At 58.4% G+C, this 17,426-nt stretch overlaps 2 protein-coding genes across 2 annotated transcripts; both read right to left on the bottom strand.

Annotated features, from left to right (window-relative positions):
* Positions 1 to 1,205: 1,205 nt before the first annotated feature.
* Positions 1,206 to 4,012, bottom strand: LOC112060729 (zinc finger protein 771-like). The gene is made up of 2 exons (XM_024112497.3): positions 3,890 to 4,012; positions 1,206 to 2,780 (listed from the first exon to the last, which is right to left on the bottom strand). The coding sequence occupies exon 2, from the start codon at positions 2,767 to 2,769 to the stop codon at positions 1,384 to 1,386; it is 1,386 nt and encodes a 461-aa protein (XP_023968265.2). The 5' UTR covers positions 2,770 to 2,780; positions 3,890 to 4,012; the 3' UTR covers positions 1,206 to 1,383.
* A 6,109-nt stretch (positions 4,013 to 10,121) lies between these two features.
* FIZ1 (FLT3 interacting zinc finger 1) lies at positions 10,122 to 15,098 on the bottom strand. Its single transcript, XM_024112493.3, has 2 exons — positions 14,926 to 15,098; positions 10,122 to 14,125 (listed from the first exon to the last, which is right to left on the bottom strand). The coding sequence occupies exons 1-2, from the start codon at positions 14,953 to 14,955 to the stop codon at positions 12,683 to 12,685; spliced, it is 1,473 nt and encodes a 490-aa protein (XP_023968261.2). The 5' UTR covers positions 14,956 to 15,098; the 3' UTR covers positions 10,122 to 12,682.
* Positions 15,099 to 17,426: the final 2,328 nt, after the last annotated feature.

The following is a 17,426-nucleotide window of genomic DNA, read 5'->3' as shown; positions in this document are numbered from 1 at the left end:
TAGCACGTCTCCATCCATGCATGGGGGATCGCGACTGTATCCCCCCCCCCCAGCAACCCCCCGTCAGGGCCATACGGTGCCCCTGTCTGACTCCCCCCCAACTGCGCCACCCTGACCCTGAGGCCCCCGATGGCAGAAACCCAGCAGATCTGCATCCAGTGTAAACCCCGCAGCGTCGCTGCAGGAAGCCAGCTGCATGCTGGGGGTCCCAGCACCCCAATACCCCTGGGGGCTGAGATGCAGAGCACCCCTCCCCCCCATCTCAATGGGAACCAATTTCCCATCCCTCCCCCCACCCCGTGACTGCCCCCCCCAGTGAGATGCTAAACAGTCTGGGGGGAGAGCAGGGCTTGGGGCAGGGCCCTGTGTCAGTGGGTCAGGGAACCACAGGGGGACATGGGGGGGGGGGGGTGGGGGCTAGGCCCTTCGCTGCCCTCAGGGATCACAGCGGGACAGGGATGGGTGGGGCTCCTGGACCCACAGTTCTACATCCTGACACTTCCCCCCCCCCCAAAAAAATGGCATGATCCATCTAGGGGCACCCCCTCCCCCCATCCCAGAACATGGCATGCCCCATCTAGGGGTACCCCTTTCCCTCATCCCAGAACATGGCGTGACCCATCTAGGGGCAGCCCCTCCCCCCATCTCAGAACATGGCGTGCCCCATCTAGGGGTACCCCCTCCCCCATCTCAGAACATGGCGTGCCCCATCTAGGGGTACCCCTTTCCCTCATCCCAGAACATGGCGTGACCCATCTAGGGGCAGCCCCTCCCCCATCTCAGAACATGGCGTGCCCCATCTAGGGGTACCCCTTTCCTTCATCCCAGAACATGGTGTGATCCCCCCCCCCCCAGACTCATGGGCCATTTAGCCTAGTATCTAACCCTGGAGGGGAGAGGCCCCATTCCCTGCCCCCTGCCCAAGGCCAGCTAGTCCCCACCCTGGGGCCAGCGCCCCCTAGAGGGGAGGGGCCCCGTGTGCCATTCCTCACTTTGTCCTTCCATCCTCGGTGCTGGCTGGGCTGCTCCCCAATTCACCCTCCCCTCGGCTATTAACCAGCCCCCCCGCCCAGATCTCAACATCTGACACCCCCCCGCAACAGAGGTGTGGGACGACCCCACCCAATACCCCTCCTCCTCATCTTACCCTCTTACAGGGTCTGTTCCCTTTGGCCCCCCCAGCCCTCTCCTCTGCCCCCCCCACTCCCCCCAATATATCTCCATGCATCCCCCCCCCCCAACTCCCAGGAGTAGATTTCAAGGACTGGCTCAGGGGGGGGGGGCTTTGGACCCTTTCCTTGCAACTCTGATCCAGGGGTCCCCCCACACCAGGCCCCAGGGGATCCCGCCACACACCCCCCAAAATCCAGCTCAGAATGCACGTCATGAGCCCTCCCCAGAGCCGCCGGCCGCACCCCCTTCCTCCTCCTCCTCGTCCTCCTCCTCGGGGATGCAGAAGGCGGAGTGGTCCTGGCTGTCGAAGCAGGAGTTGCTGAGGAAGGCCTCGGGGCGGGCGGCGGCCAGGAGCTCGGGCCGGTGCCCGCGCTGGTGCCGCAGGAGGCTGTAGGCGCGGGAGAAGAACTTGTGGCAGATGCCGCACTGGTGGGGCTTGTCCCCCTGGTGGACCTGCCGGTGGCGGGCCAGGTCGGCCAGCCGCTTGAATTCCTTCTGGCAGAGCACGCACTGGAAGGGCCGGGCGCCCGTGTGGGTGACCTGGTGCTGCTTGAGGTGGGAGAGGCGCCGGAAGCGCTTGCCACACTGGCCGCAGGGGTAGGGCAGCTCGCCCGTGTGGATCAGGAAGTGGGTGGCCAGGTCGTATTTGCTCTTGAAGGCTTTCCCGCAGACGCTGCACTCGGAGCCCTTGTGGGGCTGCTCCGGCCCGGGGGCGGCTTCCCCGTGCGCCCGCCGGTGGCTGGCCAGCTCGCCCGCCTTGCGGAAGCGCTGGCGGCAGAGCGGGCAGCCGAAGGGCAGCCCGGCCCCGGCCCCATGGCACCGGCTGTGCTGCTTGAGGTAGGAGGAGAGGCGGAAGGCCATGCCGCAGTCGGGGCAGGCAAACGGCTTCTCGCCCGTGTGCACCCGGCGGTGGCGCGACAGGGACCAGGGGCGGGCGAAGAATTTGTGGCACACGCTGCACTGGTGTTGCTGGGCACCGCCCAGCCCAGCCCGGCCCCGCGCCTTGAAGCACTTGTGGGCCTTCAGCTCGCCCTTGGTCTCGAAGGCCTCGTGGCAGCCCAAGCACAGCAACGTCCAGTCCGCCTGCAGCAGCACCTGCTTCTCGTCGGCTTCCTCGCCCCCGTGCCCCTCGCCTGGGGGCCCGGCCTGCTGGCGCGGCCGCTCGGCCGGCTCCGGGAAGTGCTGGCGGGCGTGGGTGCGCTGGTGGCGGGCCAGGTGGGCCGGGCGGCGGAAGGCCTTGTGGCACACCGGGCACTGGAACGGCTTCTGCCCGCCGTGGGTCAGGCCGTGCCGCGCCAGGTAGTAGGGGAATTTGAACTGCTTCCCGCACACCAGGCACTGGTGCCCACGCTTGGCACCGGAGCGGCACCGGTGGGATTTGCTGCCGGCCGGGCTCTGGGCGGGCGGGTCGCGGGGACAGCACCGGTGCTGCCGGAGGCCGTGGGCCTGGGCGAAGCGGCGCTGGCACGAGGCGCACTGGTGGGGCAGCCGGTGTGGGGGCCTGCCCGACAGCTCTGGGGGCGGCTCCTCCTGGGGGGAGTCGGGGGGCAGCCCCGGTGTGGGGGAGGGTGGGGACTCGGGCAGCTCAGTCTCCATTGTGCGGAGCCCTGGGTGGGAAGGAAAAGATATGGGGTGGGGTCAAGCAGGGAGGAAGTAATGATGGGAAATGTCCCCCAACCTGGCAGTGCTTGGGTATCGGGGCTGGCACTGACAGCCAGGGGAGAGTGCCCCCTACTGACCCCCTGCTGACCCCCGGTCCCGCTCCCCGCAGCCCCGCGCCCTCTGCTGAGCCCCTGCCCTGCTCCCTGACCCCACCCCGCTCCCCGCTCCCCAGCGCCCCCTACTGACCCCCCGGCCCACTCCCCGCAGGCCAGCGCCCCCTGCTGACCTCCGGCCCCGCTCCCCGCAGCCCAGCGCCCTCTGCTGAGCCCCTGCCCTGCTCCCTGCCCCCACCCCGCTCCCCAGCGCCCCCTACTGACCCCCCGGCCAGGGGAGAGTGCCCCCTACTGACCCCCTGCTGACCCCCGGTCCCGCTCCCCGCAGCCCAGCGCCCTCTGCTGAGCCCCTGCCCTGCTCCCTGCCCCCACCCCGCTCCCCAGCGCCCCCTACTGACCCCCCCGGCCCACTGCCCGCAGGCCAGCGCCCCCTGCTGACCTCCGGCCCCGCTCCCCGCAGCCCAGCGCCCTCTGCTGAGCCCCTGCCCTGCTCCCTGCCCCCACCCCGCTCCCCAGCGCCCCCTACTGACCCCCCGGCCCACTGCCCGCAGGCCAGCGCCCCCTGCTGACCTCCGGCCCCGCTCCCTGCAGCCCAGAGCCCCCTACTGACCCCCCACAATGCTCCCTGCAGCCCAGCGCCCCTTACTGACCCCCCGCCCCACTCCCCGCAGCCCAGCGCCCCCTGCTGACCCCCCGCCCCGCTGCCCGCAGCCCAGCGCCCCCTAGATGAGGAATGGGGGGGGGCTGACTGCCCCCCAGCCCCACCCCGTCAGTGTCACTACTACCCGGCTCCCTCCCTATCCACCTCTTTAAGGGTTAATCCGCCCCCCCCCCCACGCTCTCTGCAAACCGGCTGCTGCCCCTCCCATGTGGGGAGAGGGGGGCTGTACGTCCAGTCCCTCCCCCCCATGGAGCACTGAGCGCCTGGATCCTCCCCCCAAACGCAGCATCCCTGGGCCTGGGCCAGGGCCCCACCCCGCGAGGGCTCGCCCGGGTGTTACCTCTGCTGCCAGCTGCAGGCTCCGTGCAAGGGGGGGGGGGGCGCAGGGGGGCGATGAGTGTGTCTGTGTCGCAGCCTATCTCGTCCCCCTCAGAAACACACACTGGTGCTCACACACACTAGTGCAAATGCAGAGAGAGCAGCTGGGGGCCAGGACTCCTGGGTTCTGTCCCCAGCTCTGGGAGGGAAGTGGGGTCTAGTGGTTAGAGCAGGGGGGGCTGTGAGCCAGGACTCCTGGGTTCTATCCCCAGCTCTGGGAGGGGGGTGGGGGGTCTGGTAACTTACAAGGGCAGAAGAAATACAAAAGGGGGAGTTTTAAGACATTGTGTTGAGCAAGGGCCCTTGTGTAGATAAATCTCTGATAATTTTCATATGACTTTACATTGTGCCTCTTCCTATAACCTTGTGGTGGGTCTACCCACGTGTGACCTCTGTTTTCATGGGACTTTGTGTCAAAGCCTCATATAGAAACTTTGCATTGAACCTTGGTATAATGTTATAGCCCCTAAGGATAGAATAAGATAGAAGAAAAATGTCTCTTTGCTAGCAGTAGAACAAGATCCCCCCCCCCCGCCCTTAATCAATTGCCCTGTTGAATGAAGGAGGTGTGAATGAGTAAAGGCTTGGAAGGCAGCACCTCCAGACAGCTGCAACCCTTGGAGAGGGGATAGAAGCCAGACCCAAGGACAATCAAACATGTCAAGTGGGCTCATTAAAGAAGAGCAGACATATTGCCGCCCTCCAGGGCTTAGAAGCCAGCACCTTCTTTTGCAAACACCCTCTTTGCAGCATTGGGACAACACCCAGAAGGAAGCAGCACAAAGGACCAATGGACACAGACACAGATTTTGAATCTGGTATAGATTTGCATGAGAGGGAAGCTGCTATAAATGTGAAATGTCTTGCCGAGGACCCCGGGTCTCGTCTTGTCAACATGGGAGCATCGATCCGGATCGACAGAAGCCCGGCTCCACCCGCCCCCCCATCTAACTCACCTGGCCAGTGCAGTTAAGGGGAGCAACTATTTCGTAACAACAAGACGGAGTGTGCTTGTGTGTGTGAGTGTAACATATATATATATATATATATATATCATATGCATATGATACAGTGTTAGTGAATACATGTATTACTAATAAATGTGGCGTTTTGCCTTATTCCCCCTGAAAAGATCTGGTGCAGTACTTTAAGTACAACACTTGGGCTTGGTGACTCTGCGTCTGGGCAGCGCCCGGCCTGACGGGCCCGGATCTCACCTGGATCCACTGGGCACCACTACAAACCGCCTAACGAATGGTAGCTGGTTTCCAAAGACAGCATGGGAAATTTAAATCCAACTGCAAAATCTGTCCCGGTGAATTAAACCCTAGAAACGTTTCAGTTACTAACAGCTTCCTGATCTTCTTATTTATACTGAATCCACCCGGTCCCTAGCTCCGTTGGTTCAGTGATTCATTCTCCTCCCTGATAATATTCTGCACCTTATTTCTAGCCTGAATTTATCTCCCTTCACCACCTGGACACACTGTCTTTTGCTGCTCAGTGAAAGCCACCTACACCCAGAAATCTCGTCCCCCATGGAGCCTGTGATCCAATCGCCTCGTGGAGAAAGTAGCTGGATGTCATTCAGGGCAGTCTCCTGGCTTGTGTCCTGCCTTGGCTTGGAAGTATTCGTTTTTTATGGGTAAATGCCATCCCGATAAAGGTCAATTTCACTGCCCACACGCAAAAGATTTTCATCCATAATAATCAAACTGTACAGCCAAGCAAAGGAGGCAATATGCACAGGGCCCTACCAAATTCACCGTCCACTTTGGCCAAAGTCACGGTCACAGGGTTTTAATGGCCGTGAATTTGGTAGGGCCCTAAATATGCGGCTTGATTAAAGGCTGTTCGCTTTGTCTATTTTGACGGGTGCTGTCGACCATTTGTGTTTTAATGGTTCTAAAGTTTTAACGGGATGAATCTCAACGTCGTCTGGCATTAAATAATTATTGCCTGACCCGCCCCCATAAGTTCCTGCAACTGTGGACATGTAGAAATCGGTAAAAGTAAAATAAAAACGGCTTCAGAATAGACAGTGATGCTTTCCACCAAAACTATAAAAAAATAAAAATCAAATTGCACCCAGCCTCGTTATATCAGCAGTCGGACCAATCCCTCGGTCCTTAGTACCTATGAATCTACACAGATTAAGCTCCATAAGCCACTCTTTCGAAGGCAGATTTCCCAGACCTTCAATTCTTCTTGTAGCCCTTTTCTGAACCCTGTCCAACCCGGGCAGCATTCGCAGCGTTGTTCAAGCTGGGATATTGGCGAGAGAAGGGGGGCGAGTTCAGATCATGCATTGGACCAACTTCTGTTGGCGAGAGAGACGAGCTGTCATGGAGTGTGGGGGAGTCAGGGCCCAGCACCCCCCTATTTCCTGTGATTCACCGTGACTCTCAGCCAGCCAGTAAAATGGAAGGTTTATTAGAAGACAGGAACACAGTCCAAAACAGAGCTTGTAGGTACAAACAGGACCCCTCAGTCAGGTCCCTCTGGGGGGCAGGGAGCTTAGACCCCAGCCCTGGGGCTCCCTCCGTTTCACCAGCCAGCTCCAAACTGAAACCCCCTCCAGATGTCTCCTCCACACACACCCCCGGCTCCTCCTCCAGCCTTTGTCCAGTTTCCGGGGCAAAAGGTGTCACCTGGCCCCAGCCCCCCTCCTGGGCTCAGGAATAGTCCCACAAATTAAGTCACACCCTGCTATCCCATCCCCAATGCAGCCAGTCCCAGTAAAACTCCCACACAACATTCCCAGGTCAATCCGCCCCACTCCCTACTGCGTCTCATGAGCTTTCGAGCTCGTCTTCTTTGAGATCTATCAGTTAGCCAGTTTTGAACCCATTTGATAGGGGCGGTGTTGATTTCAGACAGCGCTCACTGGTTTTTAAGCAGCGCGGCGGATGGTATTAAGCCAGACAGCACCCTAGGTGTATAACGTCAGCATGGCTACTTTACCAACCAAACCTGTATTATTTTGAAATACCTGGGCCTACAGTATCAGAGGGGTAGCCGTGTTAGTCTGAATCTGTAAAAAGCAACAGAGGGTTCTGTGGCACCTTTGAGACTAACAGAAGTATTGGGAGCATAAGCTTTCGTGGGTAAGAACCTCACTTCTTGCATCTGAAGAAGTGAGGTTCTTACCCACGAAAGCTTATGCTCCCAATACTTCTGTTAGTCTTAAAGGTGCCACAGGACCTTCTGTTGCTTTTTGCTGGGCCTACAGCTTTCCCCTAATTGAGAGATCAACTATAAAACATCCGTGACGGTTCATGAGATGCCACAATAACCTCTACTAACGAAGGCTGATGGGAAAAGGTAGGAAAGGGACAGGGAAAGACTGAATTAGTCCAGACCAGGGACTGTGTTAACATCATGCTTAGTAAACGGAAGTGTGGATGAGAAATAGGTGGGGTCAGGAACTAGCCCTGAACGGTGGACAAATATGGGGATGGGCTGTTCCGCCCATCACTCCCTTTTGGGGTCGTTATAGAAAGAAATTTGGGGGAGTGGGAGAAAAATTGGCAACGTGAGCAAGCTTCACCATCACGGCTTCCCCCACCCAACCCCCCGGACTCCTGGGACCCCAGACCTTCTTTGTCTTAATCCTGAGAGCTGTCCCGACCGAACGAGGCCAGAAATCCAGACGACATCTCCACCAGCTCCAGCTGTACCCCAAGTCCGCCTGGGATGAAACAGGATTGGACTTTAGCAAGCCCAGCTCCGACCCAGCTGAGCTCACTTCTCTTTCCCCAAAAGGGCCGTTACTACCCTCGAAGAGATGGTCAGGCGAGGTGGCTTTTCCTTCTCCAGGCTCGGGCTGGCCACAAGGAACGAAGGAGGTTGTGCAGATGGAAGCCTCATTTAATAGTTGACATTTCAACCTGTCTCTCCTTGGTTCCTGGAGCTTTCAATCAAAGGGTAAAAGGATTTTGAATGGGGTGTTGGCCAGGGCTGAGTGCTCTGGCTACCAAACCTCGTTTAACCCTTTAATGTTGGGCAGAGGCTGGGGCACCGCCTCTCGGGGAACTGGATTCGCTATTTCCCTAAAACCACCGTGGCTGACGTTAATTGGGGCAGGCGGCGTGGCCTAGCGGACGAGATGCTGGACTGACATTCAGCAGATCTTGGCTCTGCCACTGGCCGGCTGGGTGACTTTGGCCAAGTCACGGTCCCCCTCGCTGTGCCTCAGTTTCCCCCCTCTGTAAAATGGAGATGCTAATGCTGCCCTCCTTGGTTAAACGCTTTGAGCTCTGCTGATGGAAAGTACTCTACAAGAGCTAGGCTCTTAGCATCCTGTCGTTCTCTACTGACCACGTCCTATATTGGCCTCCCCATGATTTTACCCAGAACCAATATCAAGGTAACCAGCCTACATGTACCCAGTTCATTCCATTGACCATTTCAAACAATGGCACAACATTAATGGGTCAGAGAGCGCCTCGGCCAATTCTTTGCACACTCTTGGGTGCAAGTTGTCTGGGCCTGCTGATTGCAAATGGGTTGACTTTACTAGTTGTCATTTAAAATGCTGGTTACTGAGGGAATAGCAAACAGTTCCCTAGCACTGTCACATGTGAATTCGTCATCCAGCTTCTTTCCAAACGCAGAACAGGAATGTGTAGAGATGGATGACGGCAGATAAGAGATTACTAGTTTAAAGCATCCATCTGACCTCCTGTATAGCAAACAGCATTAAATATCACCCAGTTGGCTTTTGAGACCAATAACTTATGTGTTCTTCCCAAAAAACACGCCCCCAGCTCTCTCTGGTTCTTGCAAGAATTTCCTCCCCAGCCTGAGAACAAGGTCCTCATTTGCGGGGTCTTTTACAGAGCTCAAATCTCTGCTTTAGTCCCTCAAGTCTAGCCCTCCTAATGGGGTGTCTTTGGGGTTTTCTGGGCTGAGATCAGGAGCCTCCCCCCCCAGCCCTCCTTCTGACATTGCTTCTTTCCCCCCCATCCTAGACCCTTGCCTATATTGTTACTGTGAGACGGAGAAAGTTGAGATCTCTGGGTAGGTTCCCAAGAGGCACCGAGCCGGACAGTAGCGTGCGGCACCCCCGTGCCACCTCTCTGCGGCACATTAGGCATGGGGTCCTAGTGCATATCCTCAGTGCCGACGCCAGCAGCCGAGCGCCCGAGTGGTATGCAACCGTTGGCTGTATGCCGCCGGACCGGGGGCGTCGGCCAAAGCCTGTAGCGTAGATGTGGCCACGGACCCTGGCAACAGAGAGGCCTCGAAGGCAGAAATGCAAGACAGCCAAGCAGCAGCCCGTGAGCACGGCACAGGACGTGGGAAAAGCTAGAGAGCGCGCTGTGGGGTCTGTTGTCGAGGGGCAGTACGCTTAGAAACCACTCTCGTTCATGGTCCTCCCTGACTTTGTAAATAAACAAGATGACAGCAAACTCCATCGATTTCTACTTCCACCAGGAACATGCCCTGCGCCCTGAACTGTGACCAGCAGCTCAGGTCGAGAAGGGGTAAGGAAATCAAAATTCCTTCAGCCATGCCATTGAACAGGGGATTGGGCTGTGCCCCAGATCACCCCGTTACATGGGCAGTGTTTCTCCCAGAAGGTAACCGTAACCAAATCACCGCTCAATCTTCTTTTCGGTAAGCTAACCAGCGAGATGGTTGGTGGATCCACAACTAGATCATAATCAAAGGTAAAAAATATATATATATATCAAATGTTGTACCTAACCACTGCAATTTCATTTGAGGAGCTGCCGTTCGAACTGAAGTTGGGTTTGTTCGGAAAACCCACGCGCTGATCGGGCGACGGGAGAGCTGATCTCAGCAGCAGAGACTGAAAGAGCTCGGCGTGTTAAGCCTAAACCGCCGGCCGTCGCCACCGGGCAGGGAGAAGAGGAAGCGAAGCTGCAGGACAGCATAGGCCTAACGCAAATGGGCCGTGGGTTACATTTCAAAGGTGGTTTTTAACCAGGAACCGAGTGAGGTTCCGGAGCAGCCTTCCCATAGGAGAAGCAGGGGCAAACGGCCTCTCTGGTTTGAAGATGGGTTTTGATCAGTTTCCGAAAGGGGTGAACTGACTGGATTTGCTGACCCGAAGAACAAGGAGCAGACGCCCTAGGGAGTCCTGCCCAAACTTGGGGCCTGTCCCCATCCCCCACACCCTCCCCGCCAGTTTTTGGCATCCAGAAGAAATAAAAGCCGGGGCTTGGTCAGGAGAGGGAAAGAGTTTTTTTATTTCCTGGTTTTTCAGTGTCGAGCTTCTCAGCAGGGGAGTTCGGGGGATTCTTTACAAACAAAGGGAGAGAAAAAAAACAACACTAAACTATTTGAAACCAAAAAACGGGGACCTGGCTCTTGGGAACTAGAGTAGGCGCCACGGCAGGGTATCACATGCCAAGGGACAGGGAAGGCCCAGTCAATCCAAAATCTGAGATTCGCTCTCTTCCCACCTCCGGCTCCGGCGTCTGTCTCCCCTCCCCTCAAAACCAGCGCCGTGTCCCTTCTGCAGCTGAGCAAAGCGTCCGCAGATCTGAACTCCTGGGAGACCTCACAATAACAAGCTGATGTGTGCGGCCCAGCATTGAGAAGACCCTACAATAACAAACCCTAGCGGCTGCAGCCTAGTGTCCAGCAGAGATCCCACAACTGCAAACCAGTGTGGGCAATCATGTGTTTACGAGGGATCCTACAATAATAAACCAGCATCTGCAGCACAGGAGTTTCTCTGTGGTACTGAACTGGCAATGTCTGCAAATGACCCTACAATAACAAGTGTGACCCTTGGCATTATGAGAGACCCTACAATAACAAAGGGGTGTGTGCAGCCCCAGCACTCCTGAGAGAATCTATAATAACAAGCAAGACCTTGGGCATTTCTTAGAGACCCTACAATAACCAAAGGGTGTGGAACACACAACTGAGAGACCCTACAATAACACACCAGCGTGCAATGGGAGAGAAGCATCTTTTCATAGAATATCAGGGTTGGAAGGGACCTCAGGTGGTCATTTAATCCAACCCCCTGCTCAAAGCAGGACCAATCCTGAGACAGATTTTTACCGCAGTTCCCTAAATGGCCCTCTCAAGGATTGAACTCACAACTCAGGGTTTATCAGGCCAATGCTCAAAGCACTGAGCTATCCCTCGCCCCATGATGTAGCTGGGTGAGAGGGCATGTGGAAGGTTAGAGGAGGGGCGCCTGAGTGACACCCCCACATCCTGCAGTCAAAAAGACAGGCAGGGCTAGATCCTAGCTCACAGGCTTGCTGGTTCTCCAGTCACCAGTGCGGACTAGGATGTGTGTGCATGTGAAGGAGTCTTGGCCATCACTAAGGATTTGGTGTTAGCGGTGGGATCCAAGCCGACGCCTCCACACGGGCTGGATGGCAGTGTGGCAGCTGAGGCTGCCTGGGTCGGTATCGCACGGACCGCGGTGCAGGGAAGAATCTGGAGATTCCTTCTGGTCCAATTGGGTCTGAGTCTGTATGTTAAAGGCCCCGCCTAGTCTCTGGGGCAGCCTCAAGCCTCGGCCTTAAAATCCCCCCCGTGGCTCCAATATTCTGCTCTCCCTAGATGATAGATTCATAAACTGGAATAAATTGGACGTAGCTCCATTGAGTCCATGGAGCTGGTGTGAACTGATGAGAGAGGGTCCCTGACAGGGGGTCACAGGGCAGAGATGGGGGCACATGGGGCAAAACCACTGAGCAGAGCAATGCAGGAAGGGATAGTGTCCAGGAGACACTATGGCCCTGGATGTACAGAGACCCCTAGTGGGGATGCTGGGCAGTGCAGGATCCCTATATATATATATATATATATATATATGATATACCTATCTCATAGAACTGGAAGGGACCTTGGTCATTGAGTCCAGCCCCCTGCCTTCACTAGCAGGACCAAGTACTGATTTTGCCCCAGATCCCTAAATGGCCCCCCTCAAGGACTGAACTCACAACCCTGGGTTTAGGAGGCCAATGCTCAAACCACTGAGCTATCCCTCCCCTGATAGCTCCCCCCGTAGAATATATTCATTCTAAGTGACTGCTGGGTCTTCTGTCCCTTGGAAGCGAGGCAGGGCTGAACCCAACCTCCTGATAACTAGCCTAGGGCACACAGCGGCGTGAGCACTTTCAAAAGACCCTGCAACAACAGACTGGCCCACACAGTCCCAACGCCCTCTAATAACATTTCTCGGTGCAGTCCCAAGCTTATGAGGGACCGTACAATGACGAGCCAGCATACGTAGTGAGACCCTACAATAACAAACCAGCGTGTACAATGAGACCCTAGAATAACAAACCATTGTGTACAACCCAGCACTAATGAGTGATCCTGCAATAAACAAACTGGCTTGCGCTCATGAGTAACCCTACAGCAATAGATTGCCATTTGTAATTAGACCCTACAGAAACAAACCAGCATGTGCAATGAGACCTTCCAATAACAAGCCGGCAGGTGCAGAAAGACCCTACAATAACAAACCGATCTGTGCAGCCCAGTGCTCGAGTGATCCTACAAAAACAAGCCAGCATATGCAGAGAGACCCTACGATAACAAACCGATCTGTCCAGCCCAGCGCTCATGAGTGACCCTACAATAACAAACTGACATGTGCCAGAGACCCTGCAATAACAAACCGGTGTGCGCGGCCCAACACCAAGAGGGCACCCGAGCAGAACATGCCGGCCTGTGGCTACGCCAGCAGGGAGAGCCGGAGGTGGGAGGCAGGACGCGCAGGCCGGCCGGGACTGCCAGGAGCCCCGCCCGGCTAGTCGATGCCACGGTGCAGTTTGAGGTGGCGGGAGAGGTTGCTGAAGGTGATGAAACCCTTGTGGCAGACGCTGCACTGGAAGGGGCGCTCCCCACTGTGGAGCAGCCGGTGCCGTTTCAGGTAGCACTCGTGCCGGAAGAACTTGCCGCACTCGGTGCACTGGTAGGGTTTCTCGCCTGTGTGCACCAGCACGTGCCGGTCCAGGTCCCGCGGGCTGCGGAAGAACTTCTCGCACTCCGTGCACTTGTAGAGCTTCTTGCCGGGGCGGGCGGGGAAAGCCCGCAGCTCCAGCCGCGGCAGCAGGTGGCGCTCCAGCTCCCCGCCAGCCGGCGGCACAGGCCCTGTCGCCACCGGCTGGGGGGCACCCTCCGGGGGCAGCAGCATGGCGTGGCTCAGCTGGTGGGACTCCAGGGGCGGCAGGGCCCCGAAGCTCATGCCACAGATGCCGCAGGCGAAGGAGGCCTCGCCCGTGTGCGCCGCCAGATGAGCGGCCAGGGCGCCAGCGTTGGCAAAGAAGGTACCACACTCGCACTGGTACAGGCTGTCCAGGGGGCGGGTGTCCTGGGGCTTGCAGACCGGGCAGCCCGGCCCCTGCAGCTCCTGCTGCCCCGGGGCCCCCTTGCCCGCGCAGCCTTGGCAGGGTAGGAGCAGCGGTCGGTCCTTGGCGTGGGTGAGTTTGTGGCGCTCCAGCAGGGAGGGGGCGTTAAAGTCGCGCTCGCAGTCGGGGCACTTGAAGGGCTTGATGTCGGTGTGAGCCAACCAGTGCTTCCCCAGCTCGGGTGCCAGGCGGAAGTGACGCCCGCAGGCCCCGCAGCCATAGGGGGCCGCCCGCCCCTGGCCACACAGGCGCTCCAGGCAGCGGGTGGCGCTGGGCGGCTCGGGGGCGCCCCCTCCGGGGGGCGGTCGGTGCTGGCGCTTGAGGTGCCGGCCCAGGCTGCTGCGGGAGGAGAAGCGGAGCTCGCAGACGTGGCAGCAGTAGGGTTTCTCGCCCGTGTGCACCACCTGGTGGTGGAGCAGGCCGGTGGAGTCGCGGAAGCCCTTGGGGCAGACGGTGCAGCGGTAGGGGCGTTCGCCGGTGTGGCTGCGGATGTGGTTGACCAGGTTGAAGGAGTGCTTGAAGCTCTTGCTGCAGTGCGGGCACTGGAAGGGTTTGAGTTCCGTGTGCCGGGCGAAGTGGCGCCGCAGGTCCGAGCGGTACCGGAAGCTCTTGTCGCACTCGGAGCAGTGGAAGGGCACCCGGGCGCCCGCCCCATTGTCCATCAGCGGGGTTGGCGCCAGCCCGTTGGGGCTGTCCTCTGGGTCCAAGCACGGCACCATGCGCTCGATGGTGCCAGGTGCCCGGCCGGGGGGCTGCCCGGGCTCCTCTGCCCAGCCGGTGCCCAGTCCCCCGGGCAGATCAGTGCCATAGCGCTCCATCCCCGCCGAGTCCCACCGACGCCTCTGGGAATCGCAAACAGGAGCCGAGTCAGTGATGCTCCCTCTAGGGGGCCCTGGCCCTGATCCCGCCCCAGGGCAGGGACTGGCTGGCTCAGGGGGGCAGGGAATGGGGCACGGGGCTTGTCCCCTCTAGGGGGCGCTGGCCTCGATCCCTGGCTCAGGGGACTGGTAATTACCTGCAGACCGTTATAAACCCGCAGGCCTCGTTAATCTCCTGATCCCCATTGCCTGGTTCTTGGCGCCCCGGGCCGAGGAAGCAGATTAATTCCAAAGCCCTGGCTCTGCCCCTCTATTTATAACCGCTCGGGCCACCAGCCAGCGGGAACCTCCTGTGACTGGCCGGGGCAGGGCAGGACTCCTGGGTTCTCTCCCCGGCTCTAGCAGGGGAGTGGGGGGCTAGTGGTTAGAGGAGGGGGGCTGGGAGTCAGGACTCCTGGGTTCTCTCCCTGGCTCTGGCAGGGTAGTGGGGGGCTAGTGGTTAGAGGAGGGGGGCTGGGAGTCAGGACTCCTGGGTTCTCTCCCTGGCTCTGGCAGGGTAGTGGGGGGCTAGTGGTTAGAGGAGGGGGGCTGGGAGTCAGGACTCCTGGGTTCTCTCCCTGGCTCTGGCAGGGTAGTGGGGGGCTAGTGGTTAGAGGAGGGGGACTGGGAGTCAGGACTCCTGGGTTCTCTCCCCGGCTCTGGCAGGGGCGTGGGGGCCAGTGGTCAGAGCAGGGGGGCTGGAGCCAGAGCCGGGGGTTCCCCACTCCTGGCCCCTTGTGCTCCCCCAGTCCCCGGTGGAGGGGGGGGCGCCCCCCAATACTTACAGCTCCCCCTGGGCGCCGACATTTTGGCATGAGCCAGGGCTCGTCACTTCCGCCCCGGGCGGGGGTCGCCGGTGCCGGCCCCACGGGAAGAGGGGGGCGTAGGCTGTGCCCCTCGTCGCCCCCTCCCCCACTGCCCGCCCCCAGCGCCCTGATTGGCCACAGACAGACCCAATGGGACCCTCGCTCCCCCCACAACTCCACTTCCTTCCGAGGCCCAGCCCCCTACCGCCATCTTGACTGTGGGCAAAGGGGTGGGGACTAGGACAGGCGCCATCTTGACTGTGGGCAGCGAAGGTGTAATCAGAGGGGTGCCATCTTGAGTGTGGGCAAGGGGATGTGTGGCGGGCAAGGAGCCATCTTTACTGTGGGCAAAAGGGGGGGCCGAGGGGAGGCAACATCTTTACTGTGGGCAGGGAAGTAAAACATTCCAAGAGGCTCCCTTGGAGGTGCCCTTGTGGGCCACAGGAGGGGCAGGCAGAGAGGCGCCATCTTGACTGTGGGCAAAGAGGGGAGGGGCCCAGTGCCCCAGTCCCCACCCCCCTGAGCCAGCCAGTCCCTGCCCTGGGGCCGGATGAGCCGGTGCCCCTAGAGGAGAAAGGCCCCAATCCCCAGTCCCTGCCCCCCTGAACCAACCGCCCCCTTCCCCCCCTCGTTTGAAGACAGGCACAGACACTGTATTCACATCTCGTTTATCTCATGAGGGGCTGGGGTGTTCGGGGAGGGGCGGGACCCCGTCCGCACACAGGCACGTCACTAAGGTCTCTGCTGCGCCCGCGAGGTGGTGCTGCTGCTGGTGCACCAGCACCCGGGCATCATGCAGGTGCTTGAACCTCTCGTGGCAGAGCGGGTTTAACACCGACAGACCCCGGTCGTCGGCGGGTGGGATCAAACCTAGGACCTTGCTTAGTGCATGAGCCTCTGCTGCAGAGGTGGCCAACCTGTGTCTCTGGAGCCACATGCGGCTCTTCAGAAGTTAATAAGCGGCTCCTTGTATAGGCACCGACTCTGGGGCTGGAGCTACAGGTGCCAACTTTCCAGTGTGCCGGGGGGGTGCTCACTGCTCAACCCCTGGCTCTGCCACAGGTCCTGCCCCCACTCCAGCCCTTCCCTCCCCCTCCCCTGAGCCTGCCGTGCCCTTGCTCCTCCCTCCCCCCCCCCCCAGCTTCCTGCACACCAAGAGACAGGGAGGGTGGCGGAGGCGCTGATCGGCGGGTGGGTGGGAGGTGCTGGGAGTGGGGTGGGGGGAGCTGATGGGGGCTGCTGATGTATTCCTGTGGCTCTTTGGCAATGTACATTGGTAAATTCCGGCTCCTTCTCAGGCTCAGGTTGGCCACCCCTGCTCTACTGCATGAACTAAAAGCCAACTGGTCATTAGCCAAGGCTGTAGAGGAAACTCGTTAATCTCTCTCTAGTTGGTCTCGGTGCCACTAGATGGGACAGAACCCCACACCCAGGAGGTGTGTGGGTTACACGGGCACTGGTAGGACCTCTCTCCCGTGTGCAGCCGCTGGTGCGTCAGCAGGTCGCTGGCGTTGGGGGCAGGCGAAGGGCCTGGCGCCCAGGTGGATCCCGGCATGTTTGCACAGGTTGGAGGAGTTGCTGAAGCATTTCTTGCGTTGGCCGTGCTGGTGGAGATGCTGCCCGGCTGGGCCCAGCTTGAGGTGCTGGGGGCGGTGGGAATCTAGCGCCGCCTTGTTCTCGAAGCGCTGGCCACAGAAGGAGCCGTGGAAGCCAGGCGTTGCCGCCGGTGGGAAAGCGGGATTTCTGCCGGACGCTGATGCCACAGACGCCGCAGCTAAAGGGCCGCCGGCCCGTGTGGATGTTCTTGTGGTGCTGCCGGTTGGACGGGTCGGAGAAAGGCCCGGCCGCATGACTCGCACTTGTAGCACCGTGCCCCACCGCCCCGGCCCTGCCGACAGGGTCCGGTCGGTGCCAGCTTTGCCACAGAGAACACCGGGGGCCTCACCTGCCCTGTCCCATGGGGCAGACGTTATTCCCCTGCCACAGAGAGAACACCAGAGTCAGGAGTCATTTACCATCCGCCACAGCGACCAGTACAGGAACTGATCGTTAACGGTATTGATTAACCGCTGATAATGAACCACCAATAAATGATACATTGATATTAATAGTTATTAATACATGACACATTGCTCTTCATCAGCATTATCACGGATCAATGACACTCTGAGCTGGCCACTAATAATCAATGATCAATAGATAATACAGTGCTATTAATCATTTTTATAATCGACCAGTAAAGGTATTGATTACTCACTAAATTGATGAATGGCTAATAATAAAGCACCAATAAATATATAGATAATGATGATTAATAAACAATAAATTGGTACTGATAAGGACAATAGATAATACATTGTTATTAGTCAATATTATTATTGATTAATAAAGGTATTGATTAATTGCTAAGTACTTACCATCAATTCTATCTTTATTAACCATTATTATAACTTATAGCAAACTGATTAGTTACTAATAAT

The sequence above is a fragment of the Chrysemys picta genome, chromosome 17, assembly GCF_011386835.1.
Source record: "Chrysemys picta bellii isolate R12L10 chromosome 17, ASM1138683v2, whole genome shotgun sequence".
NCBI classification, from domain to species: domain Eukaryota; kingdom Metazoa; phylum Chordata; order Testudines; family Emydidae; genus Chrysemys; species Chrysemys picta.
Note: the sequence above shows the minus strand (reverse complement) of the source record. Positions and strands in the feature narration are given on the sequence as shown.